The 26015-nt window shown below is 37.0% G+C and overlaps 1 protein-coding gene and 1 pseudogene across 1 annotated transcript in view; one reads left to right on the forward strand and one right to left on the reverse strand.

Annotated features, from left to right (window-relative positions):
* Positions 1 to 26015, reverse strand: part of USP14 (ubiquitin specific peptidase 14) — a 46828-nt gene that overhangs the window by 12225 nt on the left and 8588 nt on the right. The window contains exons 4-10 of the mRNA XM_027127563.1: positions 19092 to 19196; positions 18256 to 18359; positions 8279 to 8337; positions 5107 to 5237; positions 2942 to 3022; positions 2490 to 2575; positions 1698 to 1812 (exon numbers count right to left, since the gene is read on the reverse strand). Coding sequence (XP_026983364.1) covers positions 1698 to 1812; positions 2490 to 2575; positions 2942 to 3022; positions 5107 to 5237; positions 8279 to 8337; positions 18256 to 18359; positions 19092 to 19196 — 681 coding nt within the window. The remainder of the gene's footprint in view (positions 1 to 1697; positions 1813 to 2489; positions 2576 to 2941; positions 3023 to 5106; positions 5238 to 8278; positions 8338 to 18255; positions 18360 to 19091; positions 19197 to 26015) is intronic.
* LOC113631282 (prefoldin subunit 4 pseudogene) lies at positions 16907 to 17774 on the forward strand (annotated as a pseudogene).

Here is a 26015-nt window from a genome sequence, read left to right on the forward strand (position 1 = left end):
CTATGTATAGTATCATGTCTTCTGCAAATAGTGGCAGCTTTACTTCTTCTTTTCCGATTTGGATTCCTCTTATTTCTTTTTCTTCTCTGATTGCTGTGGCTAAAACTCCCAAAACTATGTTGAATAACAGTGGTGAAAGTGGACAACCTTGTCTTGTTCCTGATCTTAGAGGAAATGGTTTCAGTTTTTCACCATTGAGAACGATGTTGGCTGTGGGTTTGTCATATATGATCTTTATTATGTTGAGGTAAGTTCCCTCTATGCCTACTTTCTGAAGGGTTTATATCATAAATGGGTACTGAATTTTGGGGAAAGCTTTTTCTGCATCTAGAGAGATGATCATATGGTTTTTCTTCTTCAATTTGTTAATATGGTTTATCACATTGATTTGCATATATTTACGTATGCTTTTCAAGTGAACTTCTCTTAAAAGCCATTATGCCTCACCACACCTCTTCCCTCAGTTATCACAGGGCAAAGAATAGCACTATTTATCTATCTGTTTCTTATAGAAACATTTACCAATACTTCCCCTAACCAATCTTACCCCAAACTGTAAATGAGAGCTCCCTGACAACAAATAATCTTGTTTTCAATGTAATCCCTGCCCCAATTCACTGCCCATCATTCAAGAGATGTACATATTCCCCCAAACCATATCAAATAAATGTTAGGCAAGCAAAATTGTTCTTTTTTATCAATCTGCTCATTAGGGTGGATTCTTTAGTATGGCACTGGGGAAACAGTACTAACTGAATAATAAGACAAGCAAGTTTTATTTCTGGCTCTGCCAGAAACCAATTAAGTCACTTAAATTCTAGGGCCTCAACTTTAATACTAGTGCAATGGCAGAATGACTACATGCCCGTATTTGCACAGTACAACCCCAGTTTTTACCTCACAATTATTAATATATCCTCATTATAATACCCTCAGAGGCCTCCTTTGAGCCTCTGGCCACAACATTTTTGTCAACCAATCAATACACAACCTTGTTTTATGTGTGTTTCTGCTATTTAATGACACCTTAACATACACTGAACTCACAGTCAAGTAAACTATAACTCATCCCTGAATGAAGCTTATCTAACAAAGGTTATTTTCTCCTTAAGGCACATCACAGCCTTCTTGCACTTAGAACACCAGACAGCACTTCAGCATTATGCCTGAAGGCCATTATAAACAGCAAGATCACCAACAAAAAGCACAAAAATGCAAGAAATGTGGCATTAAAATTACTGCAAAAAGGGTACTTGTTTATAGTATGAACACTGAAACAAGAAGGCAGAGTGGGCTTCCCTGGTGGCGCAGTGGTTGAGAGTCCGCCTGCCGATGCAGGGGACACAGGTTCGTGTCCCGGTCCGGGAAGATCTCACATGCCGCGGAGTGGCTGGGCCCGTGAGCCATGGCCGCTGAGCCTGCGCGTCCAGAGCCTGTGCTCCGCAATGGGAGATGCCACAACAGTGAGAGGCCCGCATAGCGCAAAAAAAAAAAAGGCAGAGCATCACCTTTGGGGACCTCAGGTGAAACAGTGTGAGTCAGGCAACTCAAAATTTTTGTCACCCTGTGCATATCTACAAATGACCATGAAAGCACCATGAGTACTGATGTTGGGGTTACAAATACATTTTAGCAAGTAGGTGTATTTGCAAATACAGAATCTACGAACAATGGGGAGGAACTGCAATTGTCCTTACCAACTTAAGTCCTGTAAAAAGATACTTGACTTCTTGATTGATAAAACAGCTAAGCTGAAGCTGACTTTCCTTTCCTTTACTGACTTCTTCTTCTTCAGATTCTGTACATTTCATGCTTTGAAAAATAAGATAAGGAATTTTCCAATAGGCATTCAATTTGTTATATAATCTTGAATAAGTTATCCTAATGCTATTAAAATTAATAGCATCATTCACTGGTATTTAAAACATTTCAGTCTTCCAATAGAGATTCATTTTAATATACTTAAAAATGCTCATTCACTTACCAACAATACGGATTAATGAATGTGTGTAAAAGGATAAACTCTCAACAAATTTAAGTTGGTATTTATAGTCTTAAAATGGTCTTAATAACCCAACGATAGATAAACAAATCTTTTTCTAAGTTTCCACCCATGATGTAGAAAATAGTATTCTCCTAAATTCATGTTTTATTAATTATATCAATCTCATGTATATAATTTAGCTGATTTATCCCATTTCATAATTAAAAGTTAATTCTCTATGAGGTGAATTAATGAGGTATTCTGCTAAAGGTGTTCTTAGGAAAAAATATGAATGTCCTTAAAGAGTACATTTATCTAAACTTCAAGAGCACTCCAAAGGGTGTATTTTTCCAAATTCCTAATTTCCATATTTTTTAAGCATAAAAACCTCTGAAGAATTTTCCTTCATATCCCACCCACCACTCCAGCAGGCAACAACGCTATTTATACCAATTCACTTCTAAGTTACGATTACAGTCATACTAATCTTGGCTCATAAGGATACGTAGTTTCAAATTCAACTCCGAAGAACTGATCAATTAAACTTTTCTTTTTAGAAGGTGTCACTGCTGGTACAGATGAAGAATCTGTCTGCAAAAGTTAAGATGAAATAAAAATTCCAACTTTACTTCATATGGATATTAATGTACATTGGCTCCCACACAATCCAGTTTAGTAACACACATTTAGACTTTTTAAAATGTAATCCCTTTCTGTAAAATTCTTCTACTGATCAAAAAATATTACCAAAAAATTACAGATGCTCAATAATCTCAATTGATTAAATTTAGCAAATAATTCATTGAATTCAAGCATCAAATGCAAGCTGTCAAGTTCCAACTACAGATTCAGCATCTAAAGTATTCAAGTACATGTCTACCTATTAAGATGAACTGACTTTAGGGTGGGGGTGGGATAGAGAATCAAAGTCTATATTCACAAATGTATTTCAATTACCTCTTTAACAGTATCATCCTCTATAGCTTCCAATTTCTGTTGCAATACTCGCATCATTTGTATCCAACATTCATTAGCATCCTGTAATTTAAAAAGTGACACAGTAAGTAATCCTGGCTATTACAGTGTTTGATCTATAAAATGCTTCCAAAGTAATTACTGTTTCCTTAGAGAAGGGGAAGGAAGTTTTTTTCTTAAAAAATATTAAGCCAAATTAAATATTATATGATCTTCAAAACAATGAAGAATTCCAGAATAGTTTATTCATTCATTCAAGAGATGTTTCGTGAATTCATCATTATGCTAAACACTATTCTAGACACTAGGAATACACAACAGTCAACAAAACAGAAAAAGTTCTAATGGGGAACATAAACAAAATATAACAAATTCAAGTGAAGAGAGGGTTATGAAGGAAAAAAAAGCAATATGGGAGCAGAAAGTGATTAGGGGATTGTCAACAAACACATGAAGGATACTCAACATCACTAATCATTAGAGAAATGAAAATCAAAACTACAATGAGGGGCTTCCATGGTGGCGCAGTGGTTGAGAGTCCGCTGCCGATGCAGGGGACACAGGTTCGTGCCCCGGTCGGGGAAGATCCCACATGCCGCAGAGCGGCTGGGCCCGTGAGCCATGGTCGCTGAGCCTGCACGTCTGGAGCATGTGCTCCATAACGGGAGAGGCCACAACAGTGAGAGGCCTGCGTACCGCAAAAAAAAAAAAAAAAAAACTACAATGAGGTATCACCTCACACTGGTCAGAATGGCCATCGTCGAAAAATCTACAAACAATAAATGCTGGAGAGAGTGTGGAGAAAAGGGAAACCTCTTGCACTGTTGGTGGGAATGTAAATTGACACAGCCACTATGGAGAACAGTATGGAGGTTCCTTAAAAAACTACAAATAGAACTACCATACGACCCAGCAATCTCACTACTGGGCATATACCCTGAGAAAACCATAATTCAAAAAGAGACATGTACCACAGTGTTCACTGCAGCTCTATTTACAATAGCCAGGACATGGAAGCAACCTAAGTGTCCATCAACAGATGAATGGATAAAGAAGATGTGGCACATATATACAATGGAATATTACTCAGCCATAAAAAGAAACGAAATTGAGTTATTTGTAGTGAGGTGGATGGACCTAGAACCTGTCATACAGAGTGAAGTAAGTCAGAAAGAGAAAAACAAATACCATATGCTAACACATATACATGGAATCTTAAAAAAAAAAAAAAAAGGTTCTGAAGAACCTAGGGGCAGGACATGAACAAAGATGCAGATGTAGAGAATGGACTTGAGGACAAGGGGAGGGGGATGGGTAAGCTGGGACGAAGTGAGACAGTGGCATGGACATATATACACTACTAAATGTAAAACAGATAGCTAGTGGGAAGCAGCTGCATAGCACACGGAGATGAGCTAGGTGCTTTGTGACCACCTAGAGGGGTGGGATAGGGAGGATGGGAGGGAGATGCAAGAGGGAGGAGATATGGGAATATATGTATATGTATAGCTGATTCACGTTGTTATAAAGCAGAAACTAACACACCATTGTAAAGCAATTATACTCCAATAAAGATGTTAAAAAAAAAAAAAAAGAAAGTGATTAGGGGAAGGGAAGTGTGCTGTTTCAATAGGACTGTCAAGGAAAGCCTCTGATGCCTTGACATTTGAGCCATGATACCTGAATGAGGTGAGGAAGCAAGCCATGCACCTGGGAGCCAAAGGAACAAGAGCAAAGGCCCTACCGAAAGAGGATACTTGGGGGGTTTTTTAAAAATAGCAAGGAAGTCAGTGTATCTGGAGAGAATTGAGCAAGGGGAAGAGTGGCACATGATAAGCTCAGAGAGGTAGCCAGGAGCTAGACTGTTTAGGACTGAGACAGAAAGTCACTAGGAGGTACTGAACAAGGAAACCAGCATAGTCTTATTTACATTTTTAAAAGGACTCTGGGGCTGTATAGAGAAACACCACAAAAGGCAGAAGCAAGATGATCAGTTAACAGACTACTGCACCTCTCCAGGCAAGAGATAATGGTGGTGTGAACTACAGAGGACTGATTATTTGTATTTCCAAATATAATCCAGTAAGTGTAGGACGCCTAAATTTTACATTTACAAAATAAAAACCACAGAACCTTGCCCTGATTACCTGTTGAAGATATTGTCCTTGTTCGCCCTTCTCTGCAAACTGTGGAAAAGCCATGTGCAAAAACTGCAGTAGAATAATAGGTGGAATACTAGAAGAAGTTTTATCCATGGAATCAAACAAATCTCTAAGGGCTTAAAAACAAAGCAAATACTTCCTTAGTAAAATAGTGACATATTTAATACATGCTACTGTAAATTAATTCTCAATTAATACCAAGAAATGCCTATTATTTTTAAGTATATGTATTCCTTTTGCAATTGTTGGATCCCTAATAAGAAAATAATTTGTTTTTAAATCTTAACTCACCAGAAGACTTTACAATACAATCACTAGATATAAACAATGTCTCTCTCTCCTTGACAGCCTTTGTCTTCCCTAATAAAGCAAGGTATATTCATTTAATACAGACAACACATAACTTCTGTCTAGGAATCACAGAGGCATGATGTTACAGTTCCGCCATTATCAGGACGTCAGGTGACCACTCCCAGCCCTCCTCCCTTTAAGCCCATACTTGGTTCCCGTGTACTGAACTCCTGAGTATTGAAATCTGGAGTATGTTTAAATGAAGTATGTTATCCTCTCTCAACATGACCATAAATCCCATGATGGTCATAAACTCAACCCTGCTCTTGAGTTCAGAATACTTTTTTCTCTGTTGACTCCCTAGCTATCACACCTTGCCCTTACTTCATGTATAGCAAAACTCTAATCTAGCTTATCTTGCCTTGTTTTGTTAACTAAAATGTGAAATGTTATTAGTATACAGACTATTTAGCATAGCAAATACTAAAATATAACATCTCAGCACAAAGTAAGTACTCAATGAAATGTTCCTGAATAAAACTACTAAACACAATGTTTAAAAAATATTTTAGGAGGTAGAGCTGAAATTATGCATCCCTACTAAGCTAATAATTTTTAAAATAAAAAAAGCCTAAATTGTAATAACACTTTAAAGGATACACTTCTCAAAAAAAAAAAAAGAAAAACAAGAAAAAAACCCAGATGATTTAATATATACCATGAACAGAGCATCTCAAATACTTCATTAGTTTGAAAGAAAAAGGTCAAAAGACACACTATACATTAAGAGACTAATGAGACATAACAACATAACTAAGTGCAATGTGTGATCCTAAATTGGCTCCTGAAGCAAAAAAGAAAAACAACTTTATAATGGGCAATACAGGGTTAATTGGCAAAATTTAATCAAGTCAGTATTACAAGTTAACATCAGTGTTAAACTCCCAGACTTTGAAAAATAACCATCTTGTGGCTATGAATGTCCTTATTCTCAGGAAATACATACTGAGGTATTCAGGAACAAAAAACAGGATGTCTGCAACTTATTCTCAAATGGTTCAGAAAAAAAGAACATGCATTACACAGAATGATGAACCAGATGTGACAAAAAGTTAGTAACTGGTGAATTCTTGCAACTTTTCTGTGAATTGAAATTTATTTCAAAATAAAAACTTAAAAAATCAAGAAGCAAAAAGTAAAGAACGGTATTTTTCATCCCATAAATACTGCAAACCTCCTGTAAGACTCTGGAGAAGCTGTTGAAATTCTGAGCAACTCTTAGATACGTAAGTTACAAGATGAACTAGATATATGATCACATTTTCCCAGTAAAAACTTCATTTCAGGGGGCTTCCCTGGTGGCGCAGTGGTTGAGAATCTGCCTGCTAATGCAGGGGACATGGGTTCGAGCCCTGGTCTGGGAGGATCCCACATGCCGCAGGGCAACTAGGTCGGTGAGCCACAACTACTGAGCCTGCGTGTCGGGAGCCTGTGCTCCGCAACAAGAGAGGCTGCGAGAGTGAGAGGCCCGCGCACCGCGATGAAGAGTGGCCCCCACTTGCCACAACTAGAGAAAGCCCTCGCACAGAAACGAAGACCCAACACAGCAAAATTAAATAAATAAATTAATAAACTCCTACCCCCAACATCTTCAAAAAAGAAAACAAAACATTTCAACAAATGAATCTACTTTCAGGGAAAAAGGTTAGAGGAAAATCTCACTAATTCCAAATGATGCAAAGAAACCTACTGTTTATAGTATTACAAATTAATGATTGACCACAATGAGATACCATTTCACACCCCTAGAATGGCGATAATCAAAGACATTCAATACCTAGTGTCAGTGAGGATACAAAGAAATCAGAATCCTCATACATGCTGGGAGGAATATAAGATGATGCAGCTGCTTTGGAAAACAGTCTGGCAGTTCCTCACATAGTTACCATGTGACCCAACAATTCCTCTCCTAGACATATACCCAAGAGAAATGAAAACATATGTCCACACAGACTTGTACACAAATGTTTAGCAATATTTATATTGGTCAAAAAGTGGAAACTACCCAAATGTCTTACCAATGATGAAAGGATAAATGAAATGTGATATATCCAATACAATGGAATCTTACTCAGCAATAAAAAGGAATGAAGTACTGATACATGTTTACGATGTGGCTGAACCTCAAAAACATTCTAAGTGAAAGAAGCCATCAAAACAGACCATGTATTGTACAATTCCATTTATATCAACATTCTAGAATTGGCAAATCCGCAGACTGACAGTAGATTACTGGTTGCACAGGGCTGGTAGTAGTGGCAGGAAACAGGGTGACTGCTGTTACAGGATTTATTTTCTAGTGATGAAAATATTCTAAATTTGATTGTGGTGATGACTGCATAACTCTATGAGTAAACTAAAAAACAGTGAATTGTATAATTTAAATGGGTGAATAGTACGGTATGTGAATTATCTCTCAATAAAGCCATTACAGGGCTTCCCTGGTGGCACAGTGGCTGGAGTCTGCCTGCTGATGCAGGGGACACGGGTTCATGCCCCGGTCTGGGAAGATCCCACATGCCATGGAGCGGCTGGGCCTGTGAGCCATGGCCGCTGAGCCTGCGCGTCCGGAGCCTGTGCTCTGCAGCGGGAGAGGCCACAACAGTGAGAGGCCCGCGTACCGCCAAAAAAAAAAAAAAAAAGTCCCAAGTTGTTTAATGTAAGTGTAAGTACTCTAATTTTAATGAGGTGATGTTTTAAAAATACATTTTGAAAACAGAAAGATACTAAAAAAACTGTGAGTGAAAAATGACGTTTATTGAATACCATACTCCCTCTTGAAAAGTAGTATATTTAAGATACTGACCTGCAGTAATATACTGTGCTGAAGCCATTTCCCCTGAAGCTCTCAAGGCACCTGCATACCTAGGAACATTAAGACAGAATTAAATATTCACTTTATTCTGAAACTCAAATGGGAAGAAATTAGTTCAAAGGAGTTATTATGAAACCCTCAACTACAAGTTTCTCTGAGTTGTTCCCACCATTTTTTCTTCTTCTCTTCTGGTCTTGTTCCTTTAAGAATTACATGGGCAAAAAAGGACTGCTAAGAAAAAATGGAAATTAGATGAATGAAGCCTACTTTAAATTCTTTCCTCTTGTCTAACTCATCTATAACATTTTCTAAAAATTGTGTAAACAAAAAAGTACATATAGCTGACTCACTTTGTTATACAGCAGAAATACAACATTATAAAGCAATTATACTCCACTAAAGATGTTAAAAAAAATAAAATTAAAAAGCACATATTTAATATCCATTATTACAAAGAAAATAAAATATAATTTCAGAAATGAAGAAAAAATCATTAGATCAAAAACATTAGATCAGGGCTTCCCTGTTGGCGCAGTGGTTGAGAGTCTGCCTGCCAATGCAGGGGACACGGGTTCGTGCCCCGGTCTGGAAAGATCCTACATGCCGCGGAGCAGCTGGGCCCGTGAGCCACGGCCACTGAGCCTGCGCATCCGGAGCCTGTGCTCCGCAACGGGAGAGGCCACAACAGTGTACCCGTGTACCGCAAAAACAACAAAAACAAAAACACAAACAAAAAAAATTAAATCAAAATCAATAAATCTATATTCAGCACTAACTTCCTACACAACACTAAATAAGTCACTTAAATTTCAAGTCAGTTTTCTCACCTATAAAATGAAGGGTTCCTATTAAATGATTTCTAAATTCACTTTTATGATTCTCAGTTAATTTACAGCAGTACAAAGGACTGGCCACCCTAAAGGAAATACCCAAACCACTGTAGTTACTTATACAATGTTTTACGACAAAGGATCAAAAATTATCATTCAGGTAAAAACACCGGGCAATGGGAGAGATCCCACAAAACTAATATAAGATCAGTGCTTACTTGGGGGAGATGGGCAGTTGACTGGGAAAAGGTACAATAAAACGTCCTGGGATGATGAAAATGTTCTATATATCTGATTGTAAAATGAGTTACAGAGAATTTGCATTTGTCAAAACTGATCACACTGAACACATAAGATGCATACATTTCACTAGACGTAAATTATATTCCAATTTAAAAAAAAGGGGACTTCCGTGGTGGCACAGTGGTTAAGCATCTGCCTGCCAATTCAGGGGACATGGGTTCGATCCCTGGTCCAGGAAGATCCCACATGCCGCAGAGCAACTAAGCCCATGTGCCACAACTACTGAGCCTGTGCGCTGCAACTACTGAGCCTGTGCTCTGCAACAAAACAAGCCACTGCAATAAGAAGCCCACACACTGCGATGAAGAGTAGCGCCCACTCACCGCTAGAGAAAGCCTGTGGAGCAACGAAGACCCAATGCAGCCAAGAAAGAAAAAAAAAACTCTGTGCTTACGTAAGTGAATGAAAGAGGTCACAGAAAATATTATGTTAAATTATACTCAATGGAATAATTTTCTTTCTTTTTTTCAATTGTTTAGATCTTTTGGAAACTCTTGCAACTAAAAAATTCTTAATTTTTCAATATACAATAATGCATGTTGTCTAAATTATATATGTTCATTTTAAAAATAAAAATCATATGGGCTTCCCTGGTGGCGCAGTGGTTGAGAGTCCGCCTGCCGATGCAGGGGACACGGGTTTGTGCCCTGGTCCGTGAAGATCCCACATGCCGCGGAGCAGCTGGGCCCGTGAGCCATGGCCGCTGAGCCTGCGCGTCCGGAGCCTGTGCTCCACAACGGGAGAGGCCACAACAGTGAGAGGCCCGTGTACCGCCAAAAAAAAAAAGAAATCATAATAGTTTCCCTGTCAGACAGTTTAGCAACTTTTTAAAGGGCACTTCTGAAGTTAAAACGAAGTACTCATAAAGTAGATGCATCCCATAACATCACTGAAGTATGTAATTACATAACTGCCACTGTTATGAATTTACATCTAGTTACAGGGTAACATGAGTAGGTAACTATTACTACGTTTATGACAAAAGCTGCATTAATGAATTATCAATCTTTTTTTTATTATCTGAGAACAGAAAAATCATAGCTAATTTAATACCATCCCCCTAAAACTCTCAATATTATACCAAGAAAATTTATAAGTCCTAATTAAGATAAAACCATCCAATAAGCCAAACATTCATAATGAACTTCACAAAGAAAAAACTGCTAGAAAAGAGGAGGAATTGACAGGGGTACTAAGAGTTTTAACAGATACAAATACTGAAAGGTTTTTCAGACAAAAGAACCAATAGAGTACCTTTCATAATCTTTGCAAATAAATAAAAATTAAATAATGATATAGAAAATCTGAATGTAATTAATAAACTTAGGGCTTCCCTGGTGGCGCAGTGGTTGAGAGCCCACCTGCCGATGCAGGGGACACAGGTTCGTGCTCCAGTCCGGGAAGATCCCACATGCTGTGGAGCGGCTGGACCTGTGAGCCATGGCCGCTGAGCCTGCGCGCTGAGCCTGTGCTCCGCGGCGGTAAAGGCCACAACAGTGAGAGGCCCGCGTACCGCAAAAAAAACAAAAAGAAACCAAAAAAAACAAATAAACTTAATGCCTAGTATACTTTATCACCTACAAAAAGAGGATGTCTTGACTTTTCTATCATCTGTGAAATACTCACAACATTCAGTCACAGATCAGATCAACCCAAACATTCATTGACAGAAAAATGAATAATTATTTGGTAGTATATACATACAATGGTGTACCCTACAGCAGGGGTCCCCAACCCCCGGGACACTAAATGGTACTAGTATGTAGCCTCTTAGGAGCCCAGCCGCACAGCAGGAGGTGAGCAGCAGGCAAGGGAGAGAAGCTTCATCTGTATTTACAGCTGCTCCCCATCGCTCGCGTCACTGCCTGAGCTCCGCTTCCTGTCAGATCATCGTCCTCATTAGATTCTCATAGGAGTGCAAACTCTACTGTGAACTGCGCATGTGAGGGATCTAGGTTGCTTGCTCCTTATGAGAATTTAATGCCTGATGATCTGAGGTGGAGCTGAAGCAGTGATGGGGAGTGGCTACAAATACAGATTATCATTAGCAGAGAGGTTTGACTGCACAGAGACCATAATAAACCAACTGCTTGCAGACTCATATCAAAACCCCATCAGTGAGTGGCAAGTGAAAACCAGCTCAGGGCTCCCACTGATTCTGCATTATGGTGAGTTGTGTAATTATTTCATTATATATTATAATGTAATAATAACAGAAATAAAGTGCACAATAAATGTAATGCTCTGAATCATCCCGAAACCATTCCCCCCCACCCCCACACTGGTCCATGAAAACACTGTCTTCCATGAAACCAGTCCCCGCTGCCAAAATGCTGGGGACCACTGCCCTACAGCATGAACATGAATGAACACACACACAACATGGAAAAGCCAAATATAACGAGCCTGACTCAAATGAACATAATCTGTATGTTTCTGTTCATGAAGAGTTCGAAATAAGCAAAATTACTCAAAATTAGAAGTCAGGTGAGTATAACAACTTTGCAAAGAAGGGCGGGGGCAGTGGATAGGAAGGGATTGGTGAGGGGATTTTTGGAGTGCTAACAGAGTTCTGTTGATCCCCATCAGTTACAGGAATGTGTTCACTCTGGGATAATTCATTTGTATATGTTTCTACATAATTCAATAATTAAAAGCAAACTTTGGTTTTGCACAGCAAAGGAAACCATAAACAAAACGAAAAGACAACAGGAGAAAATATTTGCAAATGATGCAACAGACAAGGGCTTAATTTCCAAAATATACGAACAGCTCATACAGCTCAACAACGAAAAAACAAACAAGCCAATCCAAAAATGGGCAGGGACTTCTCTGGTGGTCCAGTGGGTAAGCCTGCACACTCCCAATGCAGGGGGCCTGGGTTTGACCCCTGATTAGGGAACTAGATCCCACATGCATGCCGCAACTAAACAGTCCACATGCTGCAACTAAGAAGCCCGCGTGCAGCAACTAGGAAGTCCAGATGCCACAACTAAGGATTCCGCATGCCGCAACAAAGATCCTGCATGCTGCAACTAAGACCCAATGCAGCAAAAACTAAATAGTATAAATAATAATAAATTTTTTAAAAATAATAATACCTTTAAAAAAAGTCTACAAATAACAAATGCTGGAGAGGGTATGGAGAAAAGGGAACCCTCCTTACACAGTTGGTGGGAATATAAGCTGGTGCAGCCACTGTGGAAAACAGTATGGATGTTCCTCAGAAAAGTAAAAATAGAATTACCATATGATCCAGCAATTCTACTCCTGGACATATATCTGGACAAAACTATAATTCAAAAAGATACATACACCCCTATGTTCATAGCAGCACTGTTCACAATAGCCAAGACATGGAAACAACCTAAATGTTCATCGACAGCTAAATGGATAAAGAAGATGTGGCACATACATACAATGGAACACTACTCAGTCATAAAAAAAGAAAGAAATAATGCCATTTGCAGCAACATGGATACAACTAGAGACTGTCATACTAAGTGAAGTAAGTCAGAAACAGAAAGCCAAATACCATATGATATCACTTATATGTGGAATCTAAAATATGACACAAATGAACCTATCCCAGAAACAGAATCATGGACATAGAGAACAGACTGGTGGTTGCCAAGGGGGCGGGGGTTGGGGGGGGGGAGTGGGAGGTTGCGGTTATCAGATGTAAGCTTTTATATACAGAATGGATAAAACAAGGTCCTACTGTATAACACAGAGAACTATATTCAATATCCTGTGATAAACCATAACGGAAAAGAATATTAAAAAACCAGAATATATGTATGTATAACCAAATCCCTTTGCTGGACAGCAGTAATTAACACAACACTGTAAATCAACTATACTTCAATAAAAAAAGCAAAAAACAAAAAACTTGGGGCAAAAGGAAAAGATAAGAATTTATAACTTATTTTTTAAATATTTATTTATTTTGACTACACCAGGTCTTAGTTGTGGCGTACGTGATCTTTAGTTGTGGCATGCGGGCTGCTTAGTTGCGGCAAGTGGACTACTTAATTGCAGCATGCAAACTCTTACTTGTGGCATGCATGTGGGATCTAGTTCCCCAACCAGGGATCGAACCCGGGCCCCCTGCATTGGGAGCACAGTGTCTTACCCACTGGACCACCAGGCAAGTCCCTTTTATAACATTTTTTAAAAAACATCTGAGCAATCTCATCTAATGAATAGAAAACAAGCAAAATCTCAGAATTAAATACTTTCATTCCTACATGAGAATAAATTAATGATCCAAGCATGCAACTTAAAAAATAATATAACAAGCCTAAGGAAAACAGAAATAAAACGTTAATACAAACAAAAGTAGAACGAATCAGACAACTGAAAGAACTGAGTGAATAAATCTAATAGCTGATTCTGTGAAAAATACACAAACCTCTGGCAAGGTAATCAAAAGAGAAAAAATAACTAATACGAAATAAAAATGGAGAAAAAAATAGATCCCAAAACAGAGTAACTCATATGCTAAAATAGTTTAAAGACATAGGGACAAATTCGTAGGAAAAAATAAATTACCAAAACTGACTCAAAAAGACACAGAAAATGGACATTTAAAATGCCCCAAAAAGGGCTTCCCTGGTGGCACAGTGGTGGAGAATCCGCCTGCCAATGCAGGGGACACGGGTTCGAGCCCTGGTCCAGGAGGATCCCACATGCCACAGAGCAACTAAGTCCATACGTCACAACTACTGACCCTGCGCTGTAGAGCCTGTGAGCCACAGCTACTGAGCCCATGTGCTGCAACTACTGAAGCTTGCATGCCTAGAGTCCGTGCTCTGCAGCAAGAGAAGCCAACACAATGAGAAGCCCGTGCACTGCAACGAAGAGTAGCTCCCACTCGCCACAACTAGAGAAAAGCCCATGCGCAGCAATGAAGAACCAACACAGCCAAAAATAAATAAATAAATTTATAAAAATAAATAAAATGCCCCCAAAAAAGCTGGGTCCAGCCAATTTTATTCTATCAATTCTATCAGCCATTGGTCCAGCCAATTTTATTCTATCAATTCTAAGTTCTATCAAGAATAGATCATTCCTCTACAAATTTGAAAATGAAAGTAAAATAGCAGTCTAGTAATTGCTAATGAAAAGACTATTTTGTACTTACTAAGAGTTGGCTTGCCAGTCTCCAATAAGACAAAAATACTGTCATGTGATACTGTCTTTTACAAGTAACATAGAATTTTCAAGAGTAATTTTTATTATATACACTTTTCACTTTAGGTTCTAAATTTAGAACTCCCACATTAAGATGAGGTTCCACTGTTGGGCAGCATCAAGCAAACCAGATTTTATCTGCAGGTATTGTTCTTGGCCCTCACTGCTTCTCTTCAGCTAATCCAGCCTGTTTCTCTTAAATGCGTTTTCTTTCTACTCTTCATCAGTATACATCCCACTCTCCAGAACCTGCCATACATTTGAGGATGAACTTCAGCATCTCCAACAGTAAAGCATCTTTCATGGAATTGTCCTCTTTTCTTTCATTCCTATTTTATCAGTTAGTGTCATTTTCCCAAAGACATACAACCCCATCCACATCATTCTGTATCGATTAAGTTAGTAAGTACAGGGGCTTCCACCCTCTTGCAACAACTTAGAATTCAAAATAGTTTACCTGGTTTCAAGAAAATGGAAGCAACAAGATGAAATCTCCCTGCTTATAAAAAACTTAGAGAAGTTAACTCCAAAACATGAAAGAGAGCTCTCCTTGACGTAGAGGCTATAATAAGGAATCCCAGATGAAAAAAGTAAAGAGGAAGTCTTGGAAATAAGGCAAATCTGTCCCAACTAGCCACCCTCTATGACAGGGAGCTGCCCCAGCAAGCTACTCATTCAGATAATTTGCACTTGGGACACAAGAGAATACACTGCATAAGATAAGTACACCATCTTCAAAGAAATGAAGATCTATATATCCAAAGAGAACAAAGTTAAAGGACCAAACAGGAAAAAAAAAAAACCTTTAAATAAGAATACTTTGGAGCCTCAGAGAAATAAAAGCAGGAATCATATCCAAAACTTAAGAAAGGGAGATTTTATTAAAAAGAAGGTTGTGATAAATGAGCAGTTGTGAAACAAAGCTAACGTACAAATCAGTGAAATGTAAAACAGAACTGAGGCATTCTCCTAGAACACAGCACATAAAAATAAAAGTGCAGAGAAAAAAAAGACATTAGCAACAGATCCAAGAACCCCAATATTTAGAATATAAGAGGAAGGTAAAATAGAAGAGCAGCAATATCTGAAGAAATAATGGCTAAGAATGTCCCAGAGTTTAGGACAACAGGCCTCAGACTAAAAGCACCCACTGAGGGCTAAATGAGATAAATAAAAGAAAACCCACACTTAGGACTGTTGGAAAACGTTGAAAACAAAAATAAAGAGAAAACCCTAAAAGTTACTGACAAAAGATTAAGAATAGAGATTGATATCAGACCTCTCATCAGTAACCATGGGCACACTACAGCAGTGGGGAAATAACTATGAATCTCTGAGGAAAAATAACTGACTTTAACATTTCCCAGCAAAGCTGTTCTGAAACAGTACCCGTTTACTTGGTAGTCTTCCTCCATCAGACCATCAGTACCTTGAAAACAGGTGCTCTGTCTTATGCACTGGCAGTATATTAGTGGCAATCTAGGCAACTTCATGTAAATACCTGACAAGTGTTCACTTCAGAGAAATTCGGAAAACCTTCAGTTACTCTCAGGTTTCTGCATGTCCCTTCTCTCTCCTCTCTACTGCTCAATTTTATCAAAGCATTTCACAAGCCAGTAGGGGAGAAAAAACCACACAGCATTCATAAAGCTAAGAATCCAAACTGTAGTTCAGAATTCCACCACATATTAATAACTGGCAATGTATGAATCAAAACAGATGTAATAAATGTAGTCAGAATTAAATTACATATTTTTTAAAGTTACACATTTATACTCACTGAAGAGAAGGGACCCTCATTTTATAGACTATTTGATATGTTCTCAAAACATGGATAACTGTTTACTGTAAATACAATAGTATAAAAACAAAGTTCTATTTCTTTTAAAAACCGTTACTCACTGGTATAAGGATAAACATACAACGTATGTGTTTCTAGACTAGAATCGAGAATCCAATCTTACTTTTTATTACATACATTATGGTCAATTAATTTTCAAAAAAGGTGCTAAGACAATTCAACAGGAAAGACTAGTCTTCTCAACAAATGGTACTGAAAGAACTAGACATCCGCATGCAAAAGAATGGGGAAAACTACCTCCCACCATACAAAAAAATCACCTAAAAATGGATCATAGACCTAAATGTAAGAGCTAAAACTATATAACTCATAAAAAAATTTTATGACCTAGAAATTAGGCAATGGTTTCTTACATATGACACCAAGAAAAAAAATTCAACTACATCAAAATTTAAATTTTCTGTGCTACAAGAATGCGGTCAAGAAAGTGAAAAGACAACTCACAAAATGGAAGAAAATATTCGCAAATTACCTGAAAAAGGACTTGTACCCAGAATATATGAAGAACACTTACAACTGAATAATAAAAAGACAAACCATTTAAAGCATAGGAAAAGGATATGCTGATCAGACATTTCTACAAAGATATACAAATGGCCAATAAGCACATGAAAAGATGCTCAACATCATTAGTCACTAGGTAAATACAAATGAGGGCCACAGTGAGATACCTTTTCACCCTTAGGATGGCTATAATCAAAGACAGAGTCCCAAGATGGCAGCCACCATGAAGATGACTGCATAGATGTCAATGTTACATCTGAAGATCAACAAAAGATAAATGTGCACAGAATACAAGTAGAATCACAGTTAAAGGAAGAAACAGAATTAAAAAAGAAACAGCTCCAAAATTTAGGAGATGTTTGTGAGGATATCACACTTGCAGATGACAACTGCTTAATGATATCTCATCAGATTAGTGATGTTTTCATTAGCCATTCTCAAGAAGAAACTTCAAGAAATGTTAGAAGAAGCAAAGAAAAATTTCCAAAAAGAAACTGATACCTTAGAATCCAGAGTGGAATCAATGCAGCAGGTGTTAGCAGATTTGAAAGTTTAGTTATATGCAAAACTGGAGAACAGCATAAACCTTGAAGCAGGAGAACGCTAAACATTTTACAATACTTTTAAAATGTTGCTCAACAGAGGTTACCATGAGACCGAGCAACCCACTCATAATCAAGAGAAATGAAAACAACTCATCTGCACAAAAACTTGTGCTTGAGTGTTCATAGCAGCATTATTCATAATAGCTAAAATATGGAAACAATCCAAATGTCCATCAACTGATGGATAAACAAAACATAGTATATCCATACAATGGAATATTATTCATCCATACAAAGGAATGAAGTATTGAATCATGCTACAACATGGATGAACGTAGAAAACATTATGCTAAGTAAAAGAAGCCAGTCAGCAAAAAGACCACGTACTGTATGATCCCATTAATATGAAATGTCCAGAATAGGCAAATCTGTAAGACAAAAAGTAGATTAATGGTTGCCTAGGGCTGGAGGTGGGAAAGGTATAAGGAGCGACTGCTAATGAGTATGACGTTTCTTCTTGGGGGGCAGGGGAATATTCTGAAATTAGACCGTGGTGATGGTTGCACAACCTTGTGAATATAATAAAGACCATCTAATTGAACATGTTAAAAGGGTGAATTGTACGATAAATGGATTATATCATGATAAAGCTGCTAATATATATATATATATATATATATATATATATATATATATATATGACATAAAACAATCTCTCTTCTGTCTTACCTTTTAAGGGCATCTTTGAGTTCAGGTACAGAACGAATACACTGAACTGTAGCATTCATGTAACAAGTGTTACCAAGGTTTGTCAATCCACATGGTAATTCCATCTGATAAGGAAAAGGATTAAATCATTTTTAAAAGATGACACAGCATATATAAATCACTAAACACACTGAAGCAAATACAATTTACCAACTCATACCAATTTATTCTACCTTAACAATGTTTTATTTCCCTAACAAAAAATTTTACTTGCATCATGCGGACAATCATCCTGTTTTAATTCCCTTCTTAAAAATAATAAGAAAACAATCATATCAGTTCTGCCTCATCTGCAGGTTTATCACTGGAAGAGGGTAACAAAATATATACAGAAACACTTCAAAAAAATGAATGGTACTATATAAATGCTGGGTAGTAAAAATAATAATAATATTTGACAAGTGTGTGTTGGCCAGTTTCTAAACCAACACTGCATTTAAATTAAGGATAAACTGTATATTTTCAACATGGAAAGTTTTAAGAATTTAAATATCCCAGCATTTAAACTATTTAACTTCTTTGAGCCTGTTTTCCCATAAAATAACAGTAAACATTTAAATAGCACTATCTGCCAGACACATATTTATTACAGATATTCACTGACTTTATAATGAATTATTCAATTAAAATAGGATTCCTTGAGCCAATTTCAAAGATAAAACTTTTATTTACTGCTAATAACATCTATCTTAATATTGATTAAATCTTCAAAACATGTAGATGCTTTCTGAAAGGCATCTTACTAACTGTATTTCTTAAAAGTAGTGATCAAATATATAAAATGTGGTATGTCTTACAGCAGATGCTAACTGTTCTTCTGTCATGTCTTCTACGAAGACAGTTTTAGCTGAGGGTTCCTCAGGAAGAGCATCTGCTGACCCCATCATTAGTAAAGTCATTCCCTGTTTAAAAAAAAATTAATTTCATGAAAATGCTGAAAAGTTGATCACGTTTATGTGCAATGAAAGAAGCCAGACACAGAAAAACACATGTTGCATGCTTCTATTTGCTAGAAAAGGTAAATCTAGAGAGACACAAAGTAGATTAGTGGTTGCTAGAAATGAAGGTGAGAATAGGGAGTGTCTTTAAATGGGAACTCATTTCTTTCTGGGGTGATGAAAATATTCCAAAATGAGACTGTGGTGAAGGTTACACAACTCTGTAAATACATTAAAGATCACTGAACTGTTAAAAAAAAAAAAAAGTACTAGGGTGGCTGCCTCAGGCCACAGGTCACCTGCTTATCTGAAAAGGGGTATAAGGAAACTTCTTAGAATAGTGGAACTTCTTTATCTTGACTCTGGTAGTGGTTTCATGACTGTATAAAGTTAACCAAATCCATCAAACTCTCACACTAAAGTAGGTGAATCTTACTCTCTATATACTATACGTCAATAAAGCTAACAGAAAAAACACAGTCACAAAGAAAGCTGAGAATGTTTTCAATATTGGAAAGGAGAGAATTCTTCAAATGATCATTAATATTTTGTGGCATCATTTCTCCCCATAACACACTAAGCACTGATAAGATTCTTTCTATGAAAGTCTACTGTGAAATGTAACCATTATTTACATTTGAATAGAAATATTTTGAAAGCATTGAAATCTCCATTATTAGAAAATATCAAACCAAACATATAAATTAGTTCAAAATATCTAATTTTATAATTCTACACATTATTAACTTAAGGGAATACTTATATTCAGTACAGATACACCATTCCATACAATAGAAGAACAATAGAGACACTGTCACCTTAAGTCTCATAATCCTGAAATGTGAACATCTTATTCAATATCTTTCTGGAAGACAAAAACATCTGAGACAAAGACAGAGGGTAGAGAGGTTTAAAAGAAAAAAAAAGGCCAGAAGGAGAAATTTTTTTTAAAAAAAGGACAATAAAATAAAAATATCTAGACGAAGATTAAAATTAGTAAATTAATAAGGTCACCAAACTCATAGTCTTATGAGTACCTATGTTCAAATCCAACAATCTTCATTCTATCACCTATTATTTTTATTTAAACTTTCTATAAGATAATAGCAAAGCAGTACTAAGCTATCACTAAAGAATCTTTCTTAAAAGACAACTGTCGGGCTTCCCTGGTGGCGCAGGGGTTAAGAATCCACCTGCCAATGCAGGGGACAAGGATTCGAGCCCTGGTCTGGGAAGATCCCATATGCCCCAGAGCAACCAACACTGTGTGCCACAACTACTGAGCCTGCGCTCTAGAACCTGTAAGCCACAACTACTGAGCCCATGTGTCACAACTACTGAAGCCCGTGTGCCTAGAGCCTGTGCTCCGCAACAAGAGAAGCCACCGCAGTGAGAAGCCCGCGCACTGCAACGAAGAGTAGCCCCCACTTGCCACAACTACAGAAAAGCCCGCACGCAGCAACAAAGACCCAACACAGCCAAAAATAAAATAAATACATTTATTAAAAAAAAAAAAGACAACTGTCTCAGGAAAACCAAATATCTGAGGAATATACTAGCAACAGTCAGTTAGAAAATACAACAGAAAAGAAAGAATACCAACAAATATCTAAGAGTAAACATAACAAGAAATATGTAATACTTTAATAAGAAAACTATAAAGCTTTACTTAGGGATATTAAAAAACATCTAAAGAAACTGAAAGACACGAAAGATTTCTGGAATAGAAAAATTATGTAAAGATGTGATTCCAAACTATCATATAAATTTAACAAAATTCCTTTCTGAAACTTTACAAAATGTTTCATTCATGTAGCAAATTCATACCCATGACAACAGCTAAGAAATTTCTGAAAAAGAAGAAAGACTAAAAACAACAATACCTTTAAAATTATTAAGAAAATAGATTACAAAATGAAGAATGCTGAGGACAATAATTTAGAAAAAAAATACTTTGAGTTCTCCACCTCATGATATGCCACACCCAAAATGAATTAGAAACTGAAGATTTAAACGTAAATAAAATGAAACAAATAATTACAAAACATTTGTTTATTTTCTAAAAAGTCTTACTGTTTTTGGAAGATTTTCTAAAATTGACATAAAAGATGAAAGGACTCATGTCTCTAGTCTATAACTATATAAATCTTAAAAACTTGCCCATTACCACAATCAAAATTTTAAAGGACAAACTTAAAAAAAAAATCACTATATATAGGCACAATAGAAAAACAGGCAATAGAGATAAGTAGAAAGCCAACAAAAAAGGCTTAAAATTAAATTAAATATGCTTCCACCTTAAGAAGCTAGCAGAAGTATATATTAAAATCAAAGTAAAAGGAGGAAATGAAGCAAAGAGGGGAAATCAATAAAATAATAAATAAACAAGCAAAAGTTAACTCTTTGTACTGGGGAGAAAAAAGTATCAATGAAACTTTACAACCTCTGCCTAGATGATAAAGACAATAAGCAAGAAATCACAATTTGCCAATACGGGGGCTGGGGGAGGGGTGGAACGACAGAACTACAGATTCTAGAATCTGTAGGATATCCTGTAAGAATGTAGTATGACAATCAATCCAACAATTTAAACTAAACAGACCAATTCCTTAAAAGACACTACCAAAACCGGTGTAAAGAAAATATAACATCTGAATAATCCTACATTTATTAAAGACTCTAAATTCTGAATTAAAAGTCTTCCCACCAAGAAAGCTCCAAGCCCAGAGAACTTCACTAGAGAATTCTATGAGACACTATATGTGTGTGTGTGTGTGTGTGTGTATATATATATATATATATATAAACTTTCAGAAAAGAGGAGAGGTATGAATGCTTCATAACTCATTTTATACGGTCAGCATTACACTGATAGCAAAAATCAAACAAAGACAGTTCAAGAAAACTACAAACCATCTCTCACAAAAAAGAGACACAAAAATACTTAACAAAATACTACCAATAGAATCCACATTATATAAAAAGGAAAATATATAATGACCAAGTGGTTTACTATTTCGAAAAAGGCAGTGTAGTTCATCACATTGAGATTAAAGGATTTAAAAAGAAAAATTTCAATATATATAGAAAAAGTATTTGCCAAAACTCAACTCCCATTCATGATAACTCTCAGCAAACTAGAAATAGAAGAGAACTTTCCTCAACCTGATGAACATCTGTAAAAAACCTGTAAAATTCTACAATGGGCAAAACTACCCTATATATGTGTAGCTGTAGTCTCAAAAAAGAGGAAAGAGAAGGACAGAAAAAATAAAGAAATAGCTAAAGATTTTCTAAATTTAATAAAAACTATAAACACACAGATCCAAGAGGTTTAAGCAGAATAAACATAAAGAAAACCTGACCAAAACAAATTGCTGAAAACCAATAATGAGAAAAATCTCAAAAGCACCCAGGGAAAAAAGGACACATTACATGCAGAGGAACAATGATAAGAATGACAGCAACTGTACAAATGAGAAGACATCTTTCAAGTATTGAAAAAGTGTTAATCTAGAATTTAATACCAATCAAAAATGTTTTTCAAAAATGAAATGAAACCAAGAGCTTTTCAGAAAAACAAAAGCAGAGAAAACTCATAGATAGGCTCTGCAAAAAATGTAAAAAGGAAGTTCTCCAGGCAGAAGAAAATGATACCAGATGGCAATTTGGATCTGGATCCAAAGGAAGAACACCAGAAATGGTAAATATGGGTTTTCTACGTTTTTTAATCTCTTTAAAGGATAAATGACTATTTAAAGCAAAAGTAGCAATGTAGAAAGTAAAAATAATAGCAATGTAGTATGGAGTTTCTAACAGGTAGAAGTAAACTATATATATGTATGACAACAACAGCACAAAGCAGGGAAATGGAAATACACTGTTGTAATAGTCTTATACTATGCCTGAAATCACTCGTTATAGATACATAATATAAACCCTACAACAGCAATTCAGAAACATCAAACATCATCATAGGACCCTTTATACCAACAGTTGGCAAACTTTTCCTATTAAAGGCCATATAATAAATATTTTAGAATTTCTGGGCCACATACCATCTTTGTTGCATATTCTTTGTTGTTTTCAACCCCACCCCTTTAAAAATATAAATATCATTCCTAACTTGCAGGCCTTACAAAAACAGGCTGCAGGCCAGATTTGGCTCAGAGTTCACAGTTTGATGACTCCTGCTTCACATTCTTAAAAATTGAGAACTTCTGTTATGTAGTTCTCAATATTTACTGTATTAGAAATTAAAACTGAGAAATTTTAATAATATTCATTCAAAAACAATAAACCCACTTAATGTTAAGATAATTAACATTTTATGAAAGATAATTATATTCTCAAAACAAAACTAGTGAAGACTGATATTGTTCTACATTTTTTCAAATGTCTTTAATGTTTGACTTAAGAGAAAACAGTGGATTTTCATATTTGTTTCTGTATTCAATCTGCTGCAGTATCACATGTCCCACAACCTCTGAAAAATTACTGTACATAATCAACAACAGAAAAGGCAAATAAAATCTTAATGTCAACATGAAAATACATTTTTTAAATATGAAAACAGTTTTGATCTCAAGGATTCCTTGAAAGAGTCCTGGGTACTGCCTGGAGTTCCCGGGATACACTCAGAGAACTGTTACCCTAGAGAAATCATTAAAACTCTGGGAATGGAGGGGAGAATGGAAAATGACTGTTAATGAACACAGGGTTTCTTTTTGGATAATGATATGTTTTAAAACTAGACAGTGCTGATGGTTGCACAACTCTATGAATATAGCAGAACACACTGAAATGAACATTTTAAAGCGCTGAATTTCATAGTCAGTGAATTTTCTCAGAAAACTTATTATAAAAGCATAAATAACAAAAGAGAGATAAAGCAAAGTCAGAGATAAACACAAAATTAAAAATAATCGAAAAGAAGGCAGCAAAAGAACAATGAGACAGAAAACAAATAGCAAGATGGTAAATTAAACCCAAACATGTAGATAATAACACTGAACATAAGTGGTCTAAAGGTTCCAATTACAAAGTAGAGATTGTAAGACTGGATAAAAAAGCAAGACCCAAGTATATGCTAACCTAAAAAAATCCATTTTAAACAAAGACACAGATGTATTAAAAGCAAAAGGATGGGAAAATACATGAAACGCAAACAATAATTAAAAGAAATATGGTGTAGCTTTATTAAAATCAAAGTAAAACTGAGAGCAAAGAATATTACCAAGGATAAAGAGGGACAGTTCACTGTGATGAAAGGTCAATTCATCAAGATTTAACAATCCTATATATGCATGCACCTAATAACAGAACTTGAAAATACACAAAACAAAACTGATACAACTGAAAGGAGACATAATCAAATCCACAATAATAGTTAGAGATTACAACACGCTTGATAAAAGAAGTAGACAGGGCTTCCCTGGTGGCGTGGTGGTTAAGAATCTGCCTGCCAATGCAGGGGACACGGGTTCGAGCCCTGTTCCAGGAAGATCCCACATGCAGCAGAGCAACTAAGCCCGTGCGCCACAACTACTGAGCCTGTGCTCTAGAGCCTGTGAGCCACGACTACTGAAGCCCACGTGCCTAGAGCCTGTGCTCCGCAACAAGAGAAGCCACCACAATGAGGAGCCCACGCACCACAACAAAGAGTAGCCTCTGCTCACCACAACTAGGGAAAGCCCGCACCCAGCAACGAAGACCCAACGCAGCCAAAAATAAATAAATAAAATAATTCAAAAAAAAAAAGGTAATGGGTTTGCTATTGCTACTTTTAAATGAATAATATGTTTAATTTCTCAGCCTTAATTTCAAATACAATAAATATCGACATAACCCATATATATGAAATTCTTTGGGGTTAAAAAATAATTTTTGAGGGTTTCCCTGATGGCGCAGTGGTTGGGGGTCCATCTGCCGATGCAGGGGACATGGGTTCGTGCCCCGGTCTGGGAGGATCCCGCATGCCGCGGAGTGGCTGGGCCCGTGAGTCATGGCCGCTGAGCCTGCGCTCCGCAACGGGAGAGGCCGCAACAGTGAGAGGCCCGTGATTCATGGCCGCTGAGCCTGCGCATCCGGAGCCTGTGCTCCGCAGCGGGAGAGGCCGCAACAGTGAGAGGCCCGCGTACCGCAAAAAAAACACAATAATTTTTGAGAGTGTAAAGAGGTCACAAAGACCAAGAAATCTGAGAACTGCACATGCCAAAAATGCAAGGTTTAATAGTTAAAAATCAATGAGACTAGCCAGATTACCAGAATAAAAGAGAAAAATCATATGATCCTTTTAATCAGCAGAAAAGTACTTAAAATTCAAGAGCCATTCATAACTTAAAAGGTCTTAGTGAACTAGGAAATGACAAAGATGTCCACTCCCACCACTTTCTATTCAATGCTGTATTAGAAGTCCTAGCCAGTAAAGTAAGGCAAAAGAAGTTAACAGCCGTAAAGACTGGAAAGGGAAAAGTAAAACTGCCTCTATTTGCAAAGAGCATGCTTACTTACATAGAAAACCCAATGGAATCTACAAAAAAACTACTGGAACTAGAAAGTGAATTTGGCAAGGTCACAGGTTAAAAATAAACTGTATTTTTTTTTTTTTTTTTTGCGGTACGCGGGCCTCTCACTGTTGTGGCCTCTCCCGTTGCGGAGCACAGGCTCCGGACGCGCAGGCTCAGTGGCCATGGCTCATGGGTCCATCTGCTCCGCGGCATGTGGGATCTTCCCAGACCGGGGCACGAACCCGTGTCCCCTGCATCGGCAGGCGGATGCTCA

The sequence above is a fragment of the Aethalodelphis obliquidens genome, unplaced genomic scaffold, assembly GCF_003676395.1.
Source record: "Aethalodelphis obliquidens isolate GAN/ISIS:26980383/991018 unplaced genomic scaffold, ASM367639v1 scaffold32, whole genome shotgun sequence".
Lineage (NCBI taxonomy): Eukaryota > Metazoa > Chordata > Mammalia > Artiodactyla > Delphinidae > Aethalodelphis > Aethalodelphis obliquidens.